This window comes from Thermobia domestica, chromosome 7 (assembly GCF_964235325.1).
Source record: "Thermobia domestica chromosome 7, izTheDome1.hap1.1, whole genome shotgun sequence".
NCBI lineage: Eukaryota > Metazoa > Arthropoda > Insecta > Zygentoma > Lepismatidae > Thermobia > Thermobia domestica.
Window position 1 is genome coordinate 303065799 of NC_137460.1, and position 26483 is coordinate 303092281.

Sequence of the window (26483 nt, forward strand, 5' to 3'; positions counted from 1 at the left end):
TCATATCTGATGCATTCCGGTTTTCTGTACAATTTTATTTCAATGAATTTTCTGCATTTTAAGAATAACAATAAGGAAAAGTACAAATTACGTATTTCAGCTGAATTAATCTGTAATGATTTTTGACATATTGGAAGAGAAATATGTACTTCGATAAATCTTGTTTATTCCAAATTCTGAAAACTGTTCTGCCATTTATTACAGAATAACAAAACAAACTTGAATTATTTCGAATTTATATTTGGAAAAGTTTTGTTTCTTGAGAAATATTAAAGTTTCTTTAAATATTTATTTTATAATTTTAATTCTGTTTTCTTCCCAACAGCAAGAGAGAGCCCACTATGAATTATATTTAATACATTGAAGTTCAGTTTCGCGTGAAAAATTCTTTCGGATTCTGCTTGCTTCATTGTTTGTGAAATAAAGCCTCTTAACCCAAGGAGGGAAAATGTAATTCATATAATCTATCGAACCCTAGCTTCTCTCCTACTTGTATATACTAAAATCGTTAGAAAAATACCGAAACCTTCGTTCCATTATTTCTTGTGTTAAAAGAAATAAAGAGAAATTCGATGCGAAAAGAAACAAACATTACTTTAGTCTTCTGTGCTCACCTCTGCTATTGATGACTTAATAGCGTTCATGCATCGCAATGAGAAAGTCGTCCAAAGCAGCTCACCCTGCATTTTTTTTTAAAAAATAATCATTGCTTCAGTTTCACCAAGTGAATGTGAGGATAGTACCCGTAACATACAGGCCTTGTCGACTTCCCTTTCCTTTGTTGTTAATAATAATAATAATAATAATAATAATAATAATAATAATAATAATAATAATAATAATAATAATAATAATTGAAGGAGATTATATAGTGTTGCAATAATACTTTTGAAATGGTAGCGAGAAGTTATAACGCATATCCACATAAATATTTACTGTAATAAGAAAGTGAAATAAAATCTTTAAGTTATATGTCCCACGATTATGTCGGCTAGACTAAAAAAGACGGTGATGATGAGAAATGAATCAAATGATGGAATGAAGAAAGTGGGAGGAAACGGGAGAGCCCCGAGGAAGACCACGCACACGGTGTTTGTCCACCACAAAGTTCACTTAGCGGGAGCAGGGTTTGAACCCGGGACCCCATGCACCAGAGATGAACGCTTTACCACTGAGTCACCGCGGCCCCTTACTGTAATAAGTTGATGCGTGAGTTACAAGAGTGAACTTTTTGTTTAATTTCAGTCACAGCGTCACATCACTTTGTGACCATCAATCGCTGCTTACCGTGGGTTAAAAATCTTCCCTAACTTCACAAAATCTATTCACTCTCAATCTTAATTTTTTGTTACTTATTTGGTCCTCTGTTCACTCTTCAGTACTGACTACAAAGTATGCGAGTAAGCGAGGTGGCAGAGAAATGAATGGCCGAAATTGATAACAACAAAAATTGTAAATAAAACACAACTAATTTGAATTCATTTTGACTTAACATATTGTTAAAGTGGGCGTTGTAACTAGTTTTTGTTTACATATAATAGTGGAAGGGCATGGTTACCGCATTGAATCCACTGGCTAGTTCTGTTTCTGCATGGCGTATGAAATACTTTAGTGTTAGTACTTACTAGTTGCAAAGTAACGGAAGGAGTTTTTTCTTTTGTATTTTCAGAGGACCAAATCCAGAAGCATACAATTCTGTGTGAAGAGGCGATTCGCAACCATCACTCTCAGAAAATGGTGGACAACACTTCGAGCATCGCACGCTTGGCGAATCGAGTGTTGATGGTGGCGAAACAAGAGTCTGACAACTCGGAAGATCCACAGTTCATTGCTCGAGTCAACCAGGCATCTGATGCTGTGCAAGCCAGTAAGTATATTTTATTTTTGAACGACCCCTAAATCGAGTTTTCGTATTTTCTACGGAATAAGCATATCATACTGAGTTAAGTGATAGTTTGGGTTTGGCTACACTGTATAAGTTCTCCAGATACAAATCCTACAAGAAAAGTTTGATTCAGATATATTGGATCTTTTGAGCCAATTGGATCAGGTTACATAAGTGGTACAAGAGAGAGAGATGGGAGTGATTAACTAAGACGCCCATACGAGGCGTTCGAATTTTTTGCGACATTTCGTGCTCAGACGTATTTTATATGAAAAAAATGCAGAAGCACGAACTCAAAATATTGCTCCCGGAAGCGGCATACTAGTTCATATTTCTCATTAACAGAGAGTTAATGCCATAAATAAGTTGTCAACCTTATCCTTGATATCAAGTTTGGTAGATAAGTTTTTATCAGCACATTTTTCACAAATCTTTTTAGAAAATAACCCAACAGGATTTTAATAAAAGTGTCAAAGAACAATGCAATACAAAATACTAAACAGATAACATTTAGCTGTAACACCAGTGTTATCTCAGATTTTCTCTTTCTTTTTTGTGGGGAAGGGGGGGGGGAGCAGGAATGAAGGAGCACAAGACCCTCCGATATAAGTACAGCTTTTTTTTTATTTGTATTATATTTTTCTATTGATTAAAATGTATACACTCTCTTAAGTCAGAGGAACAATTGTCTCCCTGTGAAGCCCCGAGATGTAAATAATAGAAACTACTCATTTGATAGAAATTATTATGGCAAAGAAGAAATTGCCCCTGGCACTTATAATAAGATTTACCATTAACATTTGAATGAGCAAATTGTAGCCTGGTTGTAATTTTTTTAGATACATCTGTAGTTTCAGTAGTTTTTAGTAGAAAGCAGTTTAATTCGTTTCTAGAATTATTTATCACAAAAGTCAACTGTTTAAATAAAGTGATAAAGGTACACTATGTTAGAGCAGCGTAAAAAATATTTGGGTACCAGCGGAATAAAGTCTAGACTTGTTGTAGGTGAGACGCAAGAAACGATGCAAAATGCATGACATTTAATTTTTATTAGAATAGTAAATTAACTTTGTAAAATGTTGTGGTAATTGTGTTAATTGTAATGTGTTACAATACATTTTTTAACATTTTATTACCTAGTAATTTGTATAATTTTCTTATCTAACAATTTCATGTCTGGCAAGAATCTTTCATACATGCTTTCCTTAGTGGATGAAAATTTGCCAATAAAAATTCATCTACAGAGGAGGTTGCACGTCTTAGCAATATTAGTAACTTATCAATAATTTCCATAGTACATATACAGGTCTAGCTATCTTAAATGCATAGATTACTTTGCATTTCTGTTACCACGAACGTTCCAAAATATTCAATTCTTTTCTTATAATGTGTTTAATTTTGTTCAAAGGTGTGACTCCAATGGTACAGGACGCTAAAGTAGTTGCCATGAACATCCAAGATCCAATCGCAGCTTCCAGATGGAGGGAATCCAATAGAGCTGTAAGTATTACTGTGTCAAATGTGTATATAAAACTATAGAGAGTTAAGTTAGACTGATTTTACTGATTTCAATGATTTCAATAATTAAGAAGACTTGATAGTTCACTTACCTTACTATTCGGTTGGTGTGAATAAAATGGCCGCCCTAAGTGCTTAATTTGTAAAGGCTAAAAAAATGAAAACCACAACAGCTGATTAATGAAAATAATCGCTGTCTGCAGCCACACACTTATCCATTCTTAAGTCAGCTATTGGATTCTGTAGCGAAATAAGTGTTTCTGTAGCGAAGTCTACTATGCGAAGAACTTAACCGCCTGTTGCACCGCTCAATCATCAGGGAGTCTTTCTTCACAAGAAAGGCTCGAAATGGCTGAAGAGATGGTAGTTGGTGGGAGAGAGGGGACGAGAATACGGTGAATGAAGACAAGTCTTACACTGCAACACATGGAGAGTGTGCAACGTCCTTTGAGATACGAAGGGTGATTCAAATGAAAACCTTAAAAATGTTGTAAATATTATAACAGTTAAGAAAAAATATACCCATAATTTTTCAGCGTAGTCTCCCTGACTGTCAGGTTCAATTGTATGGATACCACGTTTAGAAAACCTTTTTGTCGTGACTGTAGCCACTCGTGTACCGCGATTTTCATCTCTTCATAATTTCTGAAATGCTTCTGTGAGCGGTCCAAACATATGAATCACTAAGTGCGAAGTTTGGTAAATAAGGTGGATGTGGGAGACATTCAGATTTCAAATCCCGGCTAATCTCAACTGTTAAACGGACAGTATGCGGTCGAGCGTTGTCATGCTGTAACAATGCATTTGAAATCAGAAGTCCTCGTCGTTTACTCCGAATTGCCGGGCGAAGTTGGTTTGTAAGCAGACATGGATAAGAAGTACTGGTTACTGTTGCCTCCTCTGCGTGTAATGTTCCAAAATGACTCCCTTTGCATCCGATAAGAGAGTGAGCATGACTTTTTCCGTTGATGGTTGAGTGCGGAATTCTTTGGGTTTCGGTGGTGAGTTACGGCGCCATTCCTTGCTTGATCTTTTTGTTTCTGGTTGCTGGTAGTGAACCCAGGTGTCATCACATGCAACGATTGTTTACAAAAATGAATCACATTCGACGTGGAGTCGACGTAACAGTTCTTCACAGGCATCGACGTGGAGGTTTTTGAGCTTAGCTGTCAAGTAACTTGGCACCCATCTTGCAGACATTTTATTGAAGTGAGGTACGTTATAGACAATATTGTGCGCTGAACCAACACTAGTGTTCAAAATTGTGTCTATTTGTTTCAGAGTAATACACCAGAAGCTCTTTCACTGAAACACTGTTTTCGTCGGTCACTACGTGGTGAGCCTGCCCCGGTCATGGAGCATCCTCCAAAGTTATGCTCTTTCTACACCACTCGTACATTTGCTGTAGGAACAAGCACTAATCACCGTACTGTGCTGTCATCCTACGATGAATTTCAATAAGTTTGACACCTTCACTACTCAAAAAACGTATCACAGATCGATGCTCTAACTTGGTGCATGTTGCTAGTGGCGCAGCCATCTTCGTACTAATGCTGTTGCCGTCTCCTGTGCTATAGATCACCCGTCGGTCATTTTGTGAACCACAAGGAATATTACTGCCTAATACCAATTCCATCATACAAATTTTCGGCATTTTATAGCACTTTTAAGGTTTTCATTTGGATCACCCTCGTACATTTACGTGTGCATTGTCGTGCAACAGAAGAAGACCATCTCTTTCGAACATTTCTGGGTGCTTGTAGGCAAAGTTGTGCTGAATTTCATGACATTCAGCATTGTATTCCGCAGTGTTCATTTTGCATCGACGGAGAAATAGATGATGTACCACCATAGATCATCATGTCAGTAACATAACCAACAAATCACCAGAGCAGGACTTTGAGATCCATTTACGATTATTGTAGCAGATCCATTTTTCATCAGAAGTGACAATGCGATGTAGGAAACTTTCCCAGTTATTTCTTACACTCACGCATGGCGATTCTTGTTGGGCGGTGCAAACTCGTGTGCTTCCCGCGAGTCCAACTTTTTTACCTTAACGATTACACGGAGCCGCCGAGTAAGAGTGCCTAACGGGTGCTTTTCCGAGGATCTACTTCTGCAGGGCTCTGAGGAGCTCATTCAAACATGATATTGATCAGTTCCCATGGGGTTCATTTTGCAATGCTGTGTGAACGGAATGAAATTGGAAAATGAGAGAAAGAGGAAGAAAAACAGCTATCCAGGAAAGAGAGAAAGGAAGCGGTCTCCTTTCTTCTCCTTTTTTTATTCTATTTGTTTGTATTCCTCCCTGATCCTTCTGGAAAAAAAAATGAAGGAAGTGGGAGGCTCTCTTTTTATTCTTGATTCCACTCTTCTCCCTTCTTCCTAAATAAGAGGAAGAAAGAGAAAAAGAAAAATTTTTCTTTTTTTTTCAGAGAGAGAGAGAGAGAGAGAGAGAGTCACGGGTCGGGTCGGGTCGGGTTAGTCGGGTCCCTGTAAATTTAAACTTTATTTTCTTTTTCCGAACAGGAAAAAAAAAAGTAAAGAATCATTTTTTCTTTCCATGATTATTTTTCTCTTCTTCCAGAGTTCTTCTATCTCAGTTCTCTCTTTCGTAAGGGTCTTCTCCCCCCAAGAAAAAGAAGTTTTATTTTTTGTGAGAGAAGAAAGAAGGAGAGAGGGAGAGTATGAAGAAGAACGAAGAAGAAGAAGAAGAAGAACAGAATTCTAAGAGAAGAAAACAGTTACTCAGCTCGTTCTTTCTTTGTTCTCCCGTTTCCTCTGGAAGAAGAAAGAAAAACGACTAGCTTCCTTCTTTCCTTTCCATATATATATATAAAAAAAAAAAAAAAAAAAAACTGTAAAGGGAAGGAACAGAAGTTTGCTTCTTTTTCTTTCTTTCTGCTCATTGAACAAGCTTCCGTGAATGGTGCGTTCATTCGCCATTTCTGGTACAAATGTTTTTCGTGGCATGCTGAACAGAATATACCAATTTCAATTCGTAAAGAAAAATGACTCTCAACGTAGGGTGTTCTATAGTGCATTTTCAAACGATCCTGTTCAACAACGCACTATTTTTTGATTGTCTGGGAGCCCCAGCCTGTTTGCTGGACGTGCACAGAGTTTAAGACTTATACATATGACCTTATTCCGTCTGTATTATGTTGCTCGGGCGAATTTCCCAGGACTTTAAAGCGGATATTTCATTTCGATGCTCCTCACATTTAGTCTTAATTGCGTGTCTTGTTCGTCCAATGTATTATTCCACATTCACTAGGGATGCAGAAAAACTGGGTAAACACCTTTTGAAAACAATCTAATCTCTGCGAATCAAACCCGGACCTTTGATTTGCTATGACAATCCAAATAACAGCACCGTGTGATTCGCTTCCTCAAGAGTCATTCATCTTTATTTAAAATTTACAATTGTTTATTATCATTTGAACAGTTAAAGGATTTTATGTTCTATGCAAGGGCACTACAAAAATTGATTTTTTCGTGCCTTAGGTGGCATATAGAAAGAAACTCTTTCCCTCGGCTGGGTTTATTAGATTTTCTTTTGTTGGTTTCGGTGTAAGGAGTAATTTTCTCCAGGCCACAGACTTTCTCAAGTGCGTATATAAAAAGCGTAATAACGTAAATTTTACTGTTCAGCAGGGAAAGACTTTATCAGAAAGTACGCGTAGGATTGAAGTAGTAGTGCAAGCTTGTAAATATGGTGCCTTTTCGTTGATTATAGTATCTTAAGTCGGTATTCTGTGATGTGTATAGATGATTTTTTTTTAAGTAACTACTGGCCCTGGGTTCAATTCCCGGTGGAGACACTGGATCGAAAAAGTGTAAAAGTTTTCTCAGACAAGCCATCCTGAGTTAGGTATCATCCCGGCATTTGTCTGGTGTGAATGAGGAAAACCCAGGGAAACGTGACTTAAGATAGCTGGCCTGAAAAAACTTTTACATTGTTTCGACCGAGTGGTGCTTGTGTTGTGTCGCAACAGATCAAAACATTTCCGATCAGGCTTATTGCAAATACCTTTTTCAGGTAGGAAGAAACTTAAAAGTAATTGTAAAACACTGGCGAAAAGTTACGTTGTTTGGTCCTTTAAAAAGAATTACATTCGTTAGTTGTTTTTCTTGCTGTCCTGATGAACTGCAGGTGAATTTATATTACATTTTCTCAATACATGGTTTTCTGGTATGCAATATAAATATCTATTTCTAGTTTTCAATTACGTTTTCGTATTGTTTTATAGAATACAAATTTTACACAATCAATTTTGTTCCTTTTCATTCAATTATTTTCTTATGGAAATCGTTTGCTTATTAAATGTTTGAACTAATTTTGAATCTTGATATTAAGTACATGTGGTGGTTACTATTTATTTCACGTAAAATTAGAAGAATTATATTTAATTATCAAAACCGTTTAGATGCTCGTAACTCTTCATTCAGTTTACACATAATTCTGAGAAGAAAATAAAATGAACAGTATTACAGGGTGGCTCATAGTTACGTATATCATGTTTGAGTGTAGTATTTGTAATTCTGGACAAAAAGTTTCGATATGACAACACTGTGTAGCCTGAGAATGTCGATAATGGTCACTGGACTTAGAAGATGGAGCAACATCATACCACTGCGAGAATGTCTGATCGAAACATTCCCGAACCGCCGGATCGCTCGACGTGAGTCTTTGGGGTGGTCAGTTGGATCTCTTGATTTGAGACCATTTGGTTTTTTCTTACGGGGTGTTTCAAACGACAAAGTGTATCAACATCACATACGCAACGGGAAGTTATCATAGAAGAATTCCACAGGATATCATTACGGGTGTGTCAAGCTGGTTGTGACAACGTTGCTCGAGGCATGTGTTAAGTTTTCCTAAACTGCAGTCTTAGGTAAAACGCTTGGAAGTGGTAATTTTAGCCGTGCTTATGCCAGCGCGACAAAAAACATCTAATCCTTTCCTTTACTCGTCCATTCACATCGATACATTTCCAAGTACCAAATATATTGAGAACCAACTCTTGTATGAAGTTATTGGATCAAAGGTCCAATATATTTCAATCAAAAGTTTCCTTGTACGCCTTATATCTGGAAAACTGCATATAGTGTAGCCAAACCCAAACTATCACTTAACTCAGTGAAGTGCTTATTCCGTAGAAAATACGAAAACTCGATTTAGGGGCCGTTCAAAAATTGTGTGGCCACTGATTCAAAAACTAATTATTGGCTAAGATCGCAATCTTTTGATACATTTTTTTTTATCATTCCTAAAATTCTTGTTGAATTGTGAAAAGGTCTATGAAGTTATTCTAAAATAACAACGATCAGAGATGTATAGCTATTTCTGTATCTTTCAAAATGGTATCGTTTTGTTTTGTTTCAGTTACTGAGTGCTGTGAGTCAGGTTCGCCATGCTGTGACTGTTGCTCCGGAAATCCCGCCTCCTCCAGATATGAGTGACCTTCACATCAACGGTAAGGATTTTTTTTGTAGATTTTTGTTTAGTTATGTAATCTATTATTCATTAATTAAGAACAAAGGTTGATTTTAAATATAGGTTAGTGAATTTGCTGGTTGAAAGCGAAGATTAATAAATATTTTACAAGTTTGAAAAGCCTAAGCGCATTTTAATTGATTTTAGTTGTTTTAGAAGCAGTACTGGGCAGATGTGTTTCTAATTATATTCAAACATGACCACTCGCAAGAGGGTTCGCTGTTTGTCACAATCCGACTTACTTATGCTGTAATTGAGACAGTGTTCATTCCCGCAAGTCTAGTTCTCGGAATATTTGTCCATTTTTTTTTTCTTTCTAGATACATGAATATCCTTCCCCGGTATTCCATTTGCTTTTCGGATTAGACAGGAGCATGAATGCGGCCATCACTATTTTAAAGTGAAATGACGAGGACAAAATTCATCACCATTATATATATATTTACATATATAATAAGCTGTTGAATATGGCTATTTAAGCAGTACCAATTTGCAGACTTCAATTATTTTCAACTAATGCAGTTGCTTTTAATATTCAATATTAAAAGTGACAAAATGAATTGTTAGCTCAACATTATAATCGTCCTGAGGTTGCAAATATAATTTCGAATTGTAAGAGGCTTACGCAGCACCAAAGAACTAAATATAGTTGCTTTACAACGTCAAGTCCATTGTTGTAACACGCTCTCCGTCTACTATAAAGTTCGTGCGTCAGTTTCTCCGTGGTTATGTGACCCAGGGTTAAAGGTATTTACGTGATTACAAAAATAATCCTTCGATCTTCGCTGACCTCTCCTTCGTTCTTGATTCCAGCGGATAATCGAGTTAAGTGGCCTAATCACTGCGAAATTAAAATACAGCTAATTTTACAGTAATTATGTCATATCCCCAAATAGATAAAAGGTAATCGAAATATGGAACAAGAGTGCGTAGACAATATTATTTTCCATGAGGTACCATTATCATTAGTCATCTAGTAGCTTTCCGTTTGCAGCCATTTACAAACGCGAAAATAAATGCCTATTTTCTAAATGGCTGAAAATCGAAAGCAGATAAATGAGTCGTGATAACGGTATGTCATGTAAAATAATATTGTCTAGCGAGCTCTTGTTTCACATCTCGATTATCTTTTATCTGTTTGAAGATATCTTGTAATTATTGTAAAATTAGCGGTATTTTAATTTCACCGTGATGGGACCTCTTAAGTCAATGAGCTACATCTTGTCCTTTCGACGTGTTCGTGGAATTTTTGTATACGTGCTAATATAAATCTTTTCTCAATGGAAGCCATTAAATAAATATAACAATGTAAAGATATATTGTTATTGTCTCTAGTTGCAAATTTCTCGACAGCAGGAGGAAAGACATACATAACTTTAAATAAAACCGAACTATTTTTTAAAAAGTTCAGTAAAAATTATGTTTAAAGCTTTGCAATACTTGTCCAGCTTTTCATGCTGCGTCTAAGTATATAAAATACAGGGTGATTTTTCTAAAACTCACAGATTTCATTTCAGTCTAGAATTTTTAACTGAAGTCCGATTTTTATGCGGTTTCTGGCAAAGGGATGGGAGATTTATGGGACTATGCTTACTGGTTTAAATTCATCCGGGGTAATATCGGCGACGCCTCAACAAAAACAGCAAATATTCGCCAGTGTACCTTACAGTTGGAATTTAGCGTTTTGGATTTTTGAAGCGAAATTGCAGAATACAAATTAAGTGTTACTGGTATAACCTATAAATCACATGTTGGATAGCTATAGCCGGTTTCTTGCGACAAACGACGGAGAGATTGATTGGGCTACCTAAGGAGTCGATAACTGACATCTTCCACAACACCCGCCTACGGGATCCGATACTTCCCTGTTTCAATCAGAAGCGATCTTATTTCTTCCAATTTATTCACTAGCGACCATATTATGTTGCTGTCTGGAGCAAAACGTGAGACAAATTTGTTTCTAAATGCGTAGCAACAACAGATTCCGTTCTTCAATTTTAACGATAAATTCGTGTTGTTCCAAATAGTACACTGTTCCCACTGTTTCCTGATCATACTCACACAGTAGCACAGAACTGTTAAATCGCAGACACCAATAAACGTCCCTTACCCATACCCTTCGTAAGAAACAGCCCCTTTCGTAAGCACAACCATAAGTGACTACAAAAGTCTTTTCTGCACAAGGTTGCCACATTGCTGAGCGACAAGGTTGTCACATTTTTTCTTGAAAATGTGTGGACACCATCTGTTCTTTCTTATTCTAGAGAAAGTCATTGAGAAAACTGTAGTAGAATATATATATATATATATATATATATATATATATATATATGAAAAATGTTAAATGATCCAGTGCCTACAACATAATTCTAATAGAACGAAAATATCAAAACTAAACAAGAAACTTCTATGAGTTGTTTTTTTAAAGATATACTTATCTACAATGATTAAAGTGATTTCACTTATAAATACCTAACTAAAATTATTATAGATAGAAATAAGAATTTGTACAAAATAATCCTTTGTCAAAAAGCAAGGACTAAGAAAAGATTTTTTAAAATATATGTCGTATAGGAGAGTGAAATTGGATTAAAATAGTTTTTACTAAGAATAGAATACTATATATATATATATATATATATATATATATATATATATATATATATATATATAAGAATGTATATATACAAATCCTCGAAGTTAGGAAGATAAAGCTAAGGGGGTAAAATCTTCATTAAAATTAACCGAAAACATGTTTCAACGATTTCGAAAATTTCGCTCCTATAGGGGAAAAGAGGGAGTCTGTACTAATATTCAAATTTCCGATTGCTTGTTTAGAAAATACCGAATGTGAGGATGCGTTTAAGAAGGCGCGAAATTCAGTACATACACATTTCATTAAAAATTACAGACCGCAGTTAATTCTTTAACGAATTCATATTTTTTAAAATTCCTTTCCTGAGAAGGAGAAATGAGGTCAATTTCTATAATATTGTAATTTTAGTTTTATTAAAGAAATATCCCCAAGTAATTAGGAACATATTACATTAATGAAAAATGTCAGCAAAATTGCTAATTTGATTAGCACTCGGTTGGTAAAGCCGTTAGTACCGAAACTTAAAATAAAATTTAAAATAAGCTATTATGAGAATATCTGTAAATACAGTACTTTCGTATTGAAATCAATGTAATATAATAGAGTGAAAAATGTCATACATGAAAACGTATCCTAAGGTTAGTGATGTCGGTTGGGTCTATGGTTCTCATCATTGAAGCCAATAAACTGGTGATATTAAATAAATGTTGTTTAGAATTATTTTATACTATTCCGATATATGGTGTCCTTTTCACTAAAGTAGCCAGGGTTTGAGCCTCCTTCGACCACCTTCAGGCCCCCCCCCCCCCTGAAACTGGCTTTGATCCTGGTCCAAGTACACGGTCCTTCTTTTTGTTACTGGGCCTTCTCTGGCAGAAGGACCACGGCATCTGGTACCACCGAAATACTTATACACGGCCGAAACAAATTAGAATTTCCAATCAGCAAGAAAATACGTAGACCAGCAACCTACAATCACTTGGAATCGAACAAAATGTTGAAGGAAAGTAGAGAACTATAACAGCTAACAACTGATGACAACATTGGTGGTTATAAACAATAAATCGAAGCGTTGTATAAGGAACGAAGTTTTTTGAGAAAGCTTTCTTAGTTAAGATTCTCACATCCTTCTTTTCGTTTCTTTAATTTTCAAAACAATGAAAAAAAAAAGTTTTAATTGTTAACCTCTTTATATGTGTTGCTGTTCACTCGTGGATGAAGATATATGTCATACTATCTTTCTTTTCTTTTCTTTCTTTATATATAAAATTAAAAAAAATGATTAATTTATTATGGCTTGGAAAAACCGGAAAGCTATAAAACTTAAGGGAAAAAAGGAAAATATCTGCCTTAAATTGTAAACTATAGTACCAAAGAAAGTCTCTTGCAGGAATTGAGAATAAATTCCCTTTTAGATGCAACGTTCCCTCTTTCCACACTTTTCCCTTTTTTTTAATGTCATGCGGAAGAAAATAGGACCCATTTAAAAAATTAGATTCTTTGTTAGCATATTTTTTCGTATATATCTTTTATGGGCAATAAACAAACATGTCACTTTAACGAAAACCAACATAATACAAGTTGGTGTCTAGGTTGAACTAAACAATCAGTTTTTACTTTTGCTGTCCTCATATGACGATCTGGAGTGGAAACCTTGAGAGAGAAACAGTCATTCTGTTTAGAAATCTGGCACCATTGACTCCTTCGTGACTTCCAGGTGAAGTTTGCGGTTACTAAGTCTCAGAGGGTTGAGGAAAGTCTTTCCTCTTCCAGGAAAAATAGACGTTTATCCATGGCCCCAACTTTACAGCACAATTCCCAATACAACGGCCCAATTTCGTGTTTCTTGTCGACCTTGGTGAGGTTGCCGTCTAACGAAGAAACTCAATTCTCCACACCTCATTCCAGTTGTAAGGTACATTGGCGAATATTGGCTGTTTTTCTTGAGGCGTGGTCGATATTACCTCGGATGAATTTAAACCAGTAAATATAGTTCCGTAAATTTCCCATCCTTCCTTGGTCATTTGCCACAAACCGCATGAAAATCGGACTTCAGTTAGAAATTCTAGACCCAAATGAAATTCGTGAGTTTTAAAAAATCACCCTGTGTTTTCCTTAAAGTATACTCATTGACTGGAAGTCTAAATTCCTGTAGAATTTTGGGACTTCCCGTTGCTAGTGGACTACGTACTACTTTCAAATCGTTCCATATTTATGTGAAAAATACAGCTGAAAATTATTTACCAGAATGCGATTAGCAACTTAAGTTTATGGTGATTCATCACATTATATTTGAACAAGGCATTGAAGTAGATCACACTTCAGTGAAGACATTATTCAAAACCCATGGCTTCCATTATCTCGCGTCTTTCGTGTCCTTTGTGTAGAAGTTCATTGGTTGTGTAAACGTTACCTATGTGAAATTTCGTAGAGGGAAAATGGCTACTCAGCATTTGTGTTGAGTCCAACATCAGGACTCGGAGAACCATTCTGTGAAGATGACTGCAGGATGTTTATAACAAATGTGAGCAGCTATTTTTTTTCTTTTATTTCAAACTGTACTTATTTCTTTCTTTATAGTATAATTTCATCGTTCTTTTTGTAATGAATTTTTCTTTTACTTACAATATTCTGTTCTGTTCTTAGTAACATGTAATTAATGCTTTTGTTTACGTTTGCTTTTTTGTTAATATTGTCTTGTTGTTGTTATGTTTTGCTGTAAAATATCGCTTAAAAGATAACAAACCATGCAAAAAATTATTTCTTTATTTAACTATTTAATTATTTTATCATTATTATAATTTACTTCTGAGCTATAATTTAATTTTCATATTAACATTTACTAAGGTTACTAATATCTTATGTACATATATTTACATTTTGTTTGCTCTTTTTGGTAAAAGGACATACACAGAATTATTATGCAAGTGACAGCAAGGAATTTACTCATGAGTTTGAAGACACATACTTGTCAGTCATTATTAGTGATATGAAGTTCGACTAATCAGCGCTGGTAGTTTATACCAATCGTTTGCTTGTTTTATGCTGAATAGCACTGTAGATGCCACTTCGATAAGAAGTCTTATCTTGACATTACGAGGTAATGGGTAACGGACAATTCAAATAGTTTGATATTAGTTGTTTAACGTCCAATTTATTCGAGATATGAACAGCTAGTAAGAAACAAGCAAAAAGGCTAATACTCACCGCAGAAACAACCGAGTTTTCTTCTACATGTAAGAAGCGCTTTTGGAAGAACCTTCCTCCATCATCAGCTTATTTATAATCCACATATGGTCTGACCTGGCAACGCATCTCGGAGATTATAACCATAACAGCGCAGATTTGGGTTTAATTGAGAAAGCAAAAACAGCAACTTAACGAAAAATGAAAGAATCATATTACAAACATAGAGAAATCCATAATTAATATGGATAGGGGAGAAATAAATACGATTTGGACTAATCTTTCTATTACATATTTTCGCCATCTGGAAAGCAAGAAAAGAAATACAGTGAACAGTGACAATGAGTGCCTATTCGCATGTGTTTAGTTTTTGATAGAAGATTTGTGGTTTACATTTCTTAATCCATTTAACCAATTTATATATATATTACCCTTCCACATTCTTCTTCATGTTTTTAAATCCTCTTTGAATTTTAAGTGAGCTGATGATGGAAGAAAGTTCTTCCGAAAGCGCTTCTTACATGTAGAAGAAAACTGCTGCTTTTGCGGTGAGTATTAGCCGTTTTGCTTGTTTCTTATTATTATATATCATCATCACTCGCAGTATTGTGATAATAAACAATTAAGGGTCTTCACTACAGCGAAATTAAACTACCGCTAATTTTAGAGTTTTTCTGTAATATCTTCGAAATAAACAAAAATATTCAAAAGGCAGAAAGGTAGTTAACTAGATAATATGATTTTGCATGTGATTTCGTTATCACATCTCATCTATCTGCTTTCGATTTGCAACTACAGATAAATTTTGCATTTTTTGCGGATTCTGTTAATAGCGGCATATCAAAAGCAGATAGATGAATTGTGGTAAATGCATCACATGCAAAATTGTATTGTCTAGTTCACTACGTTTTTGCTTTTTCGAATATTTTTATTTGTTTTGAAGATATTACAGAAACTAAAATTAGCGGTAGTTTAATTTCGCTGTAGTGAAGACCCTTAAGTTCGAATTGTAAACTCATGTTAGGAAGAAAATGGGGGAGCGTGGGGCAGGATCTTGGAGAAGTCGAGAGGCTCGAGCCTATCCTTACTTCGTTCCTACTTTCTTTCTCTGTCCGCATCCATCTCCCCCCACCTATGATTTATAACACTCACCACCATCTTGAGGACAAGTAATTATAAAACTCGTGTTCATTTTTTAAAAATTTATTGTCTGTAGAGATTTAAGTTCAGTGAAGATAGCGGTGAAGATTTTCTTCTTCGTGTTAAAATGACAATTGTACAGCAGCATGGAAGCTTTGTTTCTATCTCTGTAACTAAACTGGACCCATTCTCGAGCTCGTGTTGAAAGCTAAGTAATTTTCAAATATATGTGAGTTTATTGAGTTATAGAATATACATACATCTTTTAGTAATGAATCAAGATGACGTCGGAAAGTTTGTTTTCCTCCAGCGCAAGCAAATAATTCCTAATTTGATTTAGGAACTTGAATATTATACGCTAAAGCACGTCTATCAGACAAATTCTATCCTTGTGGGTGAAGAGTCAAAACTTACCAGTGCTAAAACTAAAGAGTAAACTTCCGGTTTCACTTTTCATCCCAGTGCATACGTAATTAATGTACGTTCAAAACAGATTCTGCATTTCCATATCGCTGCATCGAACAGCAGTTTTTTCCTGTAGCAACAACAGGAAGGCAACCCTGAGATCTAGTGCATACTATGAACGGATGCAAAATAACTTAAATAAATAAATAAAAAAGCCACAGACTCGTGTACATATATTTACATTTTGTTTGTTCACATAAAGGAAGTTGTACATGCATTCAACTAACTTCGGAGATAATTTTTAATAAAATAATCGTATATCTTGGACATACTGCGAGTTTCTTATCTTACATTGATGTTGGGAAGAGAAACAGCTCGAAGTGCCACATAAATTGTGCACATACTTTTTCATCTCGTTGGCGTGCTGAATAATTTGTGCAAATAGAAGAATAATCTTAGTTATCTCAGGAAATGTTGTATTATCTGTTGACGTGGAATGTAGTCTCAATTTCGATGGAAGAAAGCAATGGATTAATAATGTACTTCCAAGAATAAGCTACTTCCTGTGATATACGAGGAGCACTCAAAAGGTTCCCGAAATGCTGTTGTAATTTTTTCATTTGTGATGCAATTACATTGAATCTTGTACAGTTTAGTCCTTAGGTTGGCTACTTACGAACCTAACCAATGGCAACATGTCTTAATAGGCAGTGTACGAATACGGTATAGATGAACGTAGGAGTGTGTAGTTGGCGCATTTTCACAGATCGAGCAACGCTCAACCATCAAGTTCATGTGCAAATGGGGGAAAATCGGTTTCGGAGACTGATAACCCTAAAAATAGTTTAACACGAAGGGATGTTTGGCTTTTCCCAAAGCTAAAACTGTACCTAAAAGGTATCCGTCAAAGAAATCAAAACGAACTTCTGAAGATACGAGAAGAGGACTTTCGCCGGTATTTCCAGAAATCACAGGATCCAAACCATTAAATACATTTTCAGACTACAACCACTCGGTCATTGCTGTCATGTTGCATAATAATTCTGTTATATGGTATCGTAAATTCTCTTCTGATTATCAGTTAGCTGATCTGATTCTCCAGCTCATTTTAGGAAAAATATGTTGACTTTTACTCTGCTTAAATGTAAACACACAAACATTTTAAGGTAATTGGAAAGTTCATAGTACTTAAGAGACTAGTTTTCTCCTGATGTATTATGAATTAAATATCTACGAGGTACAGTTTCGAAAGAGTCTTGGAATAAGAAGCTGACCTCATAATGATAATCCTTTGTAGAAGTAGTAGTATTTCTTTTTGATCCACCTCCAGGAATATTTTTATTTTTCAAAGACTGTGGACAGCCGTTCAGTTGTGCCCTGTCAAAGAAGTAATGTTGCAGTTCACTTTGTGTGCCATACATTTGTCAAATATTCTTTCAGACTATTTATGCAAGAGAATTCATTTATTTTGAAAACTAGAAACTTCAGAATTAATACAGATTGAGTAGAACAGTATACCAATATCAAGTTCTGCAAGTTTTTTTAGTTTAGTAAGGGTGGGGCGGGGGGCATGGTGCCTTACTGGCAGAGCGCTTACCTCAGGTGTGTGGGATTCCTGGTTCGATCATCAGCTATGTTCGTGCTGGACAACATCGTGTTCATGGGTTTTCTCGGTGTACTCCCGTTTCCTCCATTCTTCTCATTCCACCAATTCTTCCATCATCATTCATTTGCCTTAATCATAGGCTCCTTAGCCTAAAGGACATAACGTGAGACGTTAAACCGAATGCTTTTTTTTTTTTCATTTAGTATAGTGTTTTTTCTTGTAGAATTAAGTAGAATGGTGCTGATTTCACTTCGCTATTCTTTCCGTTACCTTACCCTTTCAAACTTTCCTCTCCAAGAATTTTCGTTAATTTTACTGATGTTTTATATTCGGCATGCAACAACTGGAAATCACCAGCACTGCAATCCAGTAAGAGAAATTCAATCAAAAACTACTGAATAAAATGAGTTACATTTAATAAGGCAGGAAAACTGCCCATGCATTTCAATTGAACTTCGAGTTCCTTCATATATCTATAGAATTCGTACTTTGATTATAAATTCTTTATGTATGTATTTGTATATATATATATATATATATATATATATATATATATATATATATATATATATAAAATATACAATCATATCATATATCATGAAACATTTTGTCATAAGAGGCCGCGGTGCCTCAGTGGAGAGCGTTCGCCTCTGGTGCATGGGGTCCTTGGTTCGATCCCCACTCGCGCCAAGTGACCTTTGTAGTGGACAAACACCGGGTGCGTGGATTTTGTCGCCGTTCTCCCGTTTCATCCCACTTTGTTGATTCCATCATTTCATTCATTTCTCATCATCACCGTTTTCTTTAGCCTAGCTGGCATAACTTGTGGGACGTAAAACTTAAAAATTTCATTTCATTTTCATTTGTCATAAGTAGCTGCAACAAACTATAGGCCTTTTTTTTTTTTTTTGTACAAAATTTAAGATCAGTAGTAGTTAATCAGAAGAGAAATTTATAAACCGACTGTCCATTCACTTCCTCATCCTGTAGTGTCTTATTTTTCTTGTATTTTAAGTTCGGCATCCAATGTATGTTTCTTTTTCTTTTTGACAGCGAAACCGCCCCTCGATGCTGATTTCAATGCGATCTTTAATGTGGATTTTAACGAAATCTTTGGCCTTTCATCTGCAGAATCTCATAGTTCGTATCGAGGCGTAACCCTCCCAAAGAGAGGTAGTGTTTGATTTCGGATGGAATGGTTGCTCACTTGGGCTGTATTTCTTACCCTTTTCCTCCTGCAACCCTTGGTTATTATCAAGCTTGTATGACAACTACTTTTCCAACAAAATGGCAGACTATTCTTAAGGAGTTGGGACAGTTACTGAAGTTTCGAAGAAAGAAAGAAAAAAAAAAAAAAAAAAACCTTAGTGGACGGAAATACATTAGCATTTAAAGAATTCCAGAAAACCTGAAGCGACGAAATATATAAATCACTGCCTTATGTCAGTACGTAAAAGACAGGTGCTAGTAGTTCGCGATTAAATGTAAAGGAGTATCCTTACATTTCTGTTTATACTGCTGAAATGAAGCAAGTAAGTAAAATCCTGTCTCAATGTCACATAGCTTTCATATAAAATTCTAAACAAACATACACGAGCAACATGTAGAGGTCGCGGTGGCTCAGTAATAGAGCGTTCACTTCTTCTGGTGCATGGGATCCTTAGTTCGATCCCAGCTCGCGCCAAATGACCTTTGTGATGGACAAACACCGTATGCATAGCTTTTCTCGGGTTCTTCAGTTTCCTCCCACTTTCTTCATTCCACTATTGCATTCATGTATCATCACCGTCTCCTTTAGCCTAGCTGGCATAACCGTGAGATGTAAAACTTTCATTTCATTACATTTTCACGAACAACATGTAAGAGGGCTATGTTTTTCAATCGCCGTTAACGTCCACTCTATGAAGGACGAAATAAGGATAAGACAGCTGTTTATTGGACGGTTCCTCTCTCTCCACTTGATAGACAAACTTTCCGTCCAATAATTGCGGGTTAGCAAGCTTGAAAACATATCGAGTACTATTGAAGCGCCCGTCAAGTGTGAAATACGTGATGTATTTTGATTGCTACAGGCGGAAGAACATAACATAGCCACTATTCATCGTTGAATGAGTAAGTATTATGAAGGGAACTTTGCATAAATGACTGCTATGTGCACGACTGCTCCACAGAGTTTCAAAGAACGGTAGCCAAGGATGGCTATGTGCATGACTTGATTCTCCTCGTTGACCGCATATAAAAACTTGTTGACCGCATCTGATATTGGCAGTGCTGTTATGACGTTAGATCTGCACACTTCATTTACCAGAAAGTATTGAAAGACGATCAAATAAGCAGTGAAGAGGAGGAAAAACAAATGGACCATTGCGAACCTCCACGATTAACATCGTAGGCATCGTTTCTGCTTAGATTCTCTTCAGATATTATGTAAGGCCCGTTCATTAGAAGATTGAATTCATTAAATATCGTGCAGTTTTTTTCTCCAGCGAATTACAACTAACAATGACATCTAGCGGTGACTTCTAACTTCTATATGCTTTCTAGTGTCTCACGCTAGCTTGATTATTCTTCGATAAATCAACAAACACTAGAGGTACTTCGGTTTGAGAGAGCACTTACGTTCGATAAAATCGAAGAGATAGAATGAATTGTGCTGACAACGTATTTCTGTGAAATTTTGCTACAAGCTTGGAAAGAACTGCACAGAGACTTTCTAAGTCTTTTAGGACGCACATGGGGATAGCTCCATGAGCAGAAGTCACTGCTTCGAGTTGTTCAAACGCTGCGCGTCGGATAGACTGACAAAGAAGGAAGATTCGAGAGCTGGATGACCTTTCACATCAACAGAAATTTTGCTGAGCAGAATAACATGTGATTAACCAGTCAAGATGTCGACTCATACATATGGTAGCTAATCTGTTAGTTCAATGATATTGAATACAAAGCAATTTCCAGTATGAAAATATGTAGAATGATCGTATCGAAACTTGAGAACTGTTCAACTCCTTAATTGCTTGTTCCTGTATTTAAATAATCCACATAACTACTAGCAGTTCTTTGCATCTATAAATATATATTTTTAAAGTAGTCATTTGGTGAAAATTTTGCTGAGAAAAAATGGATACCTATATACATGTAAACTGTCGAATGTGGTTCTTTATTTCCTTTTGTGCCCTTCTCTTTTGCAGTGGAATTGTTGTGTTGTGGCCGAAATGTGTGAAGAATAAAAGACCATTTCCTTCTTTTTTAAAAACAAACTGGCATGTTGTGCTATTATTGTTACCTTTATATAAGGCAATGCTTCAAATATCAAATGCTATTATAAATATGTTAAATAACGTAAGAAAGAATTTTGTTTCCTTTCAGTCAATTCGTCTTGGAGTCCAGATGGCGTTTCTCACTACAATGCAGATGTAATTTACGAAGGTATCTCTTTTCAGCAGTAAGAAAATAAAACTAGCACCCACACATGTTTCGTGATGCAAAGTTTGACATTGGTTGCATAGTATCCATTTCGTTACTTTTCTCTGTAGTGCATTTCTTGTAGCTTTTCTCCTGTTTATTTTTTCTTACAGCAAACAATTTATTTGATTTATGTAGATAAGTACTGTGTAATGGATTGTAGAAAATATGTATTGTATTATTGTGAGTATGTGTATGTGTAAATGTTCCTGTGAGTATCAGGATGTGCAAGAAGTTGTCTTTCTCCAAATTGGCATCCTTGTTGGTAGTTCTATCTAGAGAGGACATCATTCTTCTACGTTCATTTCTTTAATAAGATTATTCCAGGGTGTTTATCAGAAAGTCAGTTAGTCTCTATTACTAACAGTAGGCGTGAAATGTTTGTTAGGAAAAAATAAAAATGTCAGTAGCAGTGCCCTGAGTGCTGTCTTATATCAAGTCTAAATCAAAAAGCGTTATCCTGGTTGAGTGTATACCACCGGGCCAGACAAGGGAATGAACTGCAGGTTCTGACCAAGCGTATGGAACGCGTGAGGAAGAAGAGGCATGAGTTTTGACAGACCAATGAATGGAATATGCATCACAACACTTAACCTTCGCATAGCATGTGCCCGTGAAGTATTTTCGGAACATTCACCTTATTTGTGGAATTTAGACCGTGCTATTATTACTATATTTTGTCCGAAGGTGAAATCTGCATTGAAGAAAAGTCATTCTTAGACTGTACAAAGGGTAAAGTAGAACACAGCGGCGGTGCTGAAGAAGGTGAGACATCTTAAAAGTCCCAACAGTGGAAGATTCGTGTGGGGAAAATCAGGATGTATCTAAAAGAACTTCACAAGTTTGAAAACTCATATGATTTATTTATTTAGCTTACAGACATGGTTTTGGTGTTATTTTGTAGCAGAATACATAGTTTTTTTTTTTTTTTTTTTTTACTTTATACCTAAAGAGTTTCAATTTGGCTTGTATTGATGATGTGGCACACATCCCATCTGAAGTCTTACTTGCCATACAATGTCTTCAGACGTACGGAGACGACCTGAAGATATGTTGTGTCTTACCGAACATCCAGTTTCAATAAAACACTTACGCCACTGATAAATAGTAGGCCTACTGGGAGGATCTTTACCATACTTTGTACAAAAATTATGTTGCACACTTGTCGCAGACTTGGATTCTTCAAACCAAAACACACAGCTAGCACACCTGGGACTAGTAAAGGCATTCATTTTGCTGCAACTGCCGCTAGCGTTTGCGGTGGCTTGTGTCTGAACTAGTGTACTACGTGACTCAAAACTTTGTGTTTTGCTACAAAATGACACCAAAATCATGTTCGTAAGATAAATGAATAAATCAATAAGACTTTTCCAAGTTGTAAAGTCCTTCTTGATGCACCCTGTATACTGGTAACGAAAGAGGGTATGTTGAGGATGATCATAGGTAATTTTTAAGCTTATTGCAGTAAACAATTCTTGTGTCAGACCTCATATTAAGGTAACCGTAAGGAGATTAATAAGAATAATCCTAATCAGATTAGCTTGGCTAAACGATTGGATTGGATTTTCAGTTAGCGTCCCGTTCAGCAGCTAGGCTATATGAGACGTGGACCTATTGCTTAACGTGGGATCTGAACCACATGAGTTCTTGCTGGGAATCGGATCCGAATCTCCCACGCCAATAACGTGTACGCAATCCATATAGCCACAAGGGAATTCAGCTTGGGAAATAAGATGGTTCAGTATTGAATATTTGCCTCTATAATGTATAACTGCCAAATTACGTGAGCCATAGAATGCATTATCATTACTACAGCATATGACAAGCTAGTAGATTCAACAACATAATAAACCAAATAATAAAGGAATTTTAGAACATGTCCACGGATACTCGTGTGTAAGAATGATGCACAATATAAGATAGTTAAATGCATAAATGGTCCAACACTGTTGCCAATGTTTAACATTTTTTTCTTTCTTCAGACTGTGTGTATGAATGTGTGTAGTGGTATGCCCAACTTTTTCCATTTTTTTTTTTTTTTTTTTAAAATTTTTGTTTTTGAGTATTTCGAATTTTAAAAGTTATTGGTGAAGTAGTACTATTAATTTGGTATTTTGAGTGTGTATGGTGTGAACATTTGTGTGTAGCCATTTTTATTCAGTTCTATTTCAGAGTAATTTTAGAATTCCCTTAATGTATTTGTAGGTATTAAGCCAAAGGTTGTAGGTATTAAGTCGTGCACGCATAGGGAGCGTCGAGTTCATTTTATACTGGTAGTCGTAGAAGTCGTTTGAAAGTTGTAGTTTGTTTCGATATGTCTGTTGTTTCCTTTATATATATTACAGTAAAATTATCTAAAGGGAGTTGTATGAAGGCAGTCAGAAAGTATTTGTAGAGGTAATGTGGTTAAAACATGATACTACAGATTGTCTGAAGGGTATTAATATACACAGTAAGTTTACTAAGTTTTTAAACTCCCTTAATAAAAAGTGTAAATGTGTAAGACTTAGGTAATCTTTGATGTACAGTCTTTCTAAGTCCAGAGACTTAGTATCACTGCTGTACAATTACTGCATACTTTGGAAATTTTCTTTCTTGGAAGTGCTTTGGTCCCTTGTCACAGCTTCTTGAATTTTCCAAATGAAGTCAAGACGCTGGTGTTTCGAATGGAACTTCACCTTATTCAATAAAAAAAGTAGTTGTTGGTGCTAAATTTGGCGAATAAGGCGAGTGGTTTAACACTGATTTGTTTCTGAAAAAAAAAAAAAGTTAGTCAACAATTGCCTTGTGGCTTGATCCGTTTCTCTCTCTGTTCGGAAAATCGAAATCGCACACAAATTTTTCTTTTCTTCAGATTCTGAACTGCAGTATTGTTCACTCTCTTTGAGTACATACCAAGGTTTTCATTGATTTTTTTGTGGAACTTGTAAGTTTGACAGGTTGAAGAATGACCTTCCCTCGAATTATCCGACAGATGTTCCCGACTAGAACGTAATAAACGATGTCAAATGAAAACACTGGCACGATAAAAGGCAGCTTTCAGCATTTCAGCAGTTTTCCTGTTTTATTCAAAGCTTAATCGCCATTGTTTGGCGATCCAAAGCATAGGTACAAAACAATGCACTACTTAAAATTCTGATTTATTCAATATTGCATTGATTTCACTGAACACTGACCACTAACAGTACCAGAAAGCAGCAATTGTTAGTGTACGAGTTTAAAAACTTAGTAGACAACGAGTATGTACAGTCAGGGTCAAAAGTTATTTCTGTTTGGTAAAATTTATTTTAGGAATAACGGTGGAACGTACACCGTTTCACCGAGTCTCAAGGCTGAAGCGTACATTTTTTTTAATTTACTGAAAATTGTACTCAAATTCATACTTCCATTCAGAAGTTAATTACAAAACTAATTTAATCAAATAGAAGAACTTTGGTCGCTGACTGTACAGACAATGTATGAATGAGACCAAAACAATGAAAAACGTACATGTTTGTTTGAATGTAGAGTTTGGTTGAAGAGTTGCTTGATAGATTCTTGAAGTATGTGTTGCTCAAATTTAGTTCTGGTAACGTAATAAGTCAATATAATAATTCTATTAATATTTCCTAATAGCGGTAACTTATCTAAGTACTAACTAGGTTGACATTAATAAAGTTTTAAGTTTCTCTATTTTCTATTTATTTTGTTTTGAGACATACGTTAAAACAACAATCTCCATTCATTTTACGTAACTGATACAATAAGAAATTTTGTTTTTATAAAATTCATCTCAAAAGTAATACCTATTTTACGGACAATGTTTATGTATGCAAATCTGTTACAAATACATCATAGTTTAGTATTTAATCGTAGAGTTTCCTTTCAATTATATGATTCGGAAGTTGATAGTTCTTTTAGTCTCTGATCTGATGGAACTGTAATCTGCTAGTCACCTCTACATTTTCTCATCAAAGGAGACATGTAAGGGAATTTTGAACACGTTGGTCATGAAATGTTGATCCGTAATAGAAGTTACAGTTGATAGCTTAATGTCCGTATACTATATCAGAGAAGTACAGAAAAAAAGATTGTGTATTTGTTAGTTGATTTTAAATGCGAAGTTACAGATATTTCGTCTTTTTTATATATTGTAACACATGCACAAAGAAAAGGAAGAACAATTTTATTATATCGAAGTCCTTTACGCGATTATTGTTATTATTAGACGATATTTAAGTAACTTCGACATTAAGTCTTTAAAGTTCCAAATTGGCAGAGAGAAAGCTTAACATTCGAAGTTCGAAATTAGCACAGTAATATATAATTGTAATGTGTGTTTTTTTAAGTTTGAATGAATATTATACTTGTGATAGCTTTTCATATAAACTGTGTAAGAACTCGTATATATTCAGTATCTCCTCCCCCTTAAAATACAAAAAGAATGGCGTGTTGCAATAGATTCTGCTCAGATAATCAGGGGCCTATGCTACTGGGTGTCCCAGAAGTATTGACTCACTTGTTCGACGGTTGTACCACACCCTGAATATCCAGAAGTCATCGGTTGCCAGGGTTCTCAGGGATCTGAAACTGCGCCCGTATCATCCTCGCCTACTGCACACACTCAATGAGGATGATCCCGATCGCCATATCGAGTTCGCTGAGTGGTACGTGCGGACGGTAGAGAAAAAATCCCGACCTCGAGAAGCACATAACCTGAACGGACGAGGCAAAGTTCCATGTATCAAGATCAGTGAACCATCACAACTGTGTACTGGCGTCCTGAAAATGCAAATGTGGTGATGGAACATGATCACCAGAGTCCTGCTGTGATGGTTTGGGGTGGGGTAACGCTTGACGGTGTGCTGGGGCCGTTTTTCCTTGATGGTTCGGTGACTGGGGAGAGGTACTTGAACTTACTGGAGGAATCTATGATTCCTCTGTTGCAAGAGAGGGATGGTTTTGACACATTGTGATGGCAGCAAGACGCACACTTTGCCCGGATTATCCGTGACTTTTTGAACACACTTTCCGTGCGATGAATTGGTCGTCGGGGGAACAGTAGAGTGGCCGCCACGATCACCAGACTTCACCCCTCCCGACTTCTTTGTATGGGAACATTTGAAGGACAAGGTATATGCAAGACCCATAAACAGTGTTGTGGAATTGACGGCGCGAATAACCGTTCCTATGTGCCGAGATG

The 26483-nt window shown here is 36.0% G+C and overlaps 1 protein-coding gene across 1 annotated transcript in view; it reads left to right on the top strand.

The window, feature by feature from the left end:
- Positions 1-26483, top strand: part of Vinc (vinculin) — a 236040-nt gene that overhangs the window by 146712 nt on the left and 62845 nt on the right. Inside the window, exons 13-16 of the mRNA XM_081764025.1 lie at positions 1670-1867; positions 3294-3385; positions 8796-8886; positions 18893-19012. Of these exons, the coding sequence (XP_081620151.1) occupies positions 1670-1867; positions 3294-3385; positions 8796-8886; positions 18893-19012 (501 nt within the window). The remainder of the gene's footprint in view (positions 1-1669; positions 1868-3293; positions 3386-8795; positions 8887-18892; positions 19013-26483) is intronic.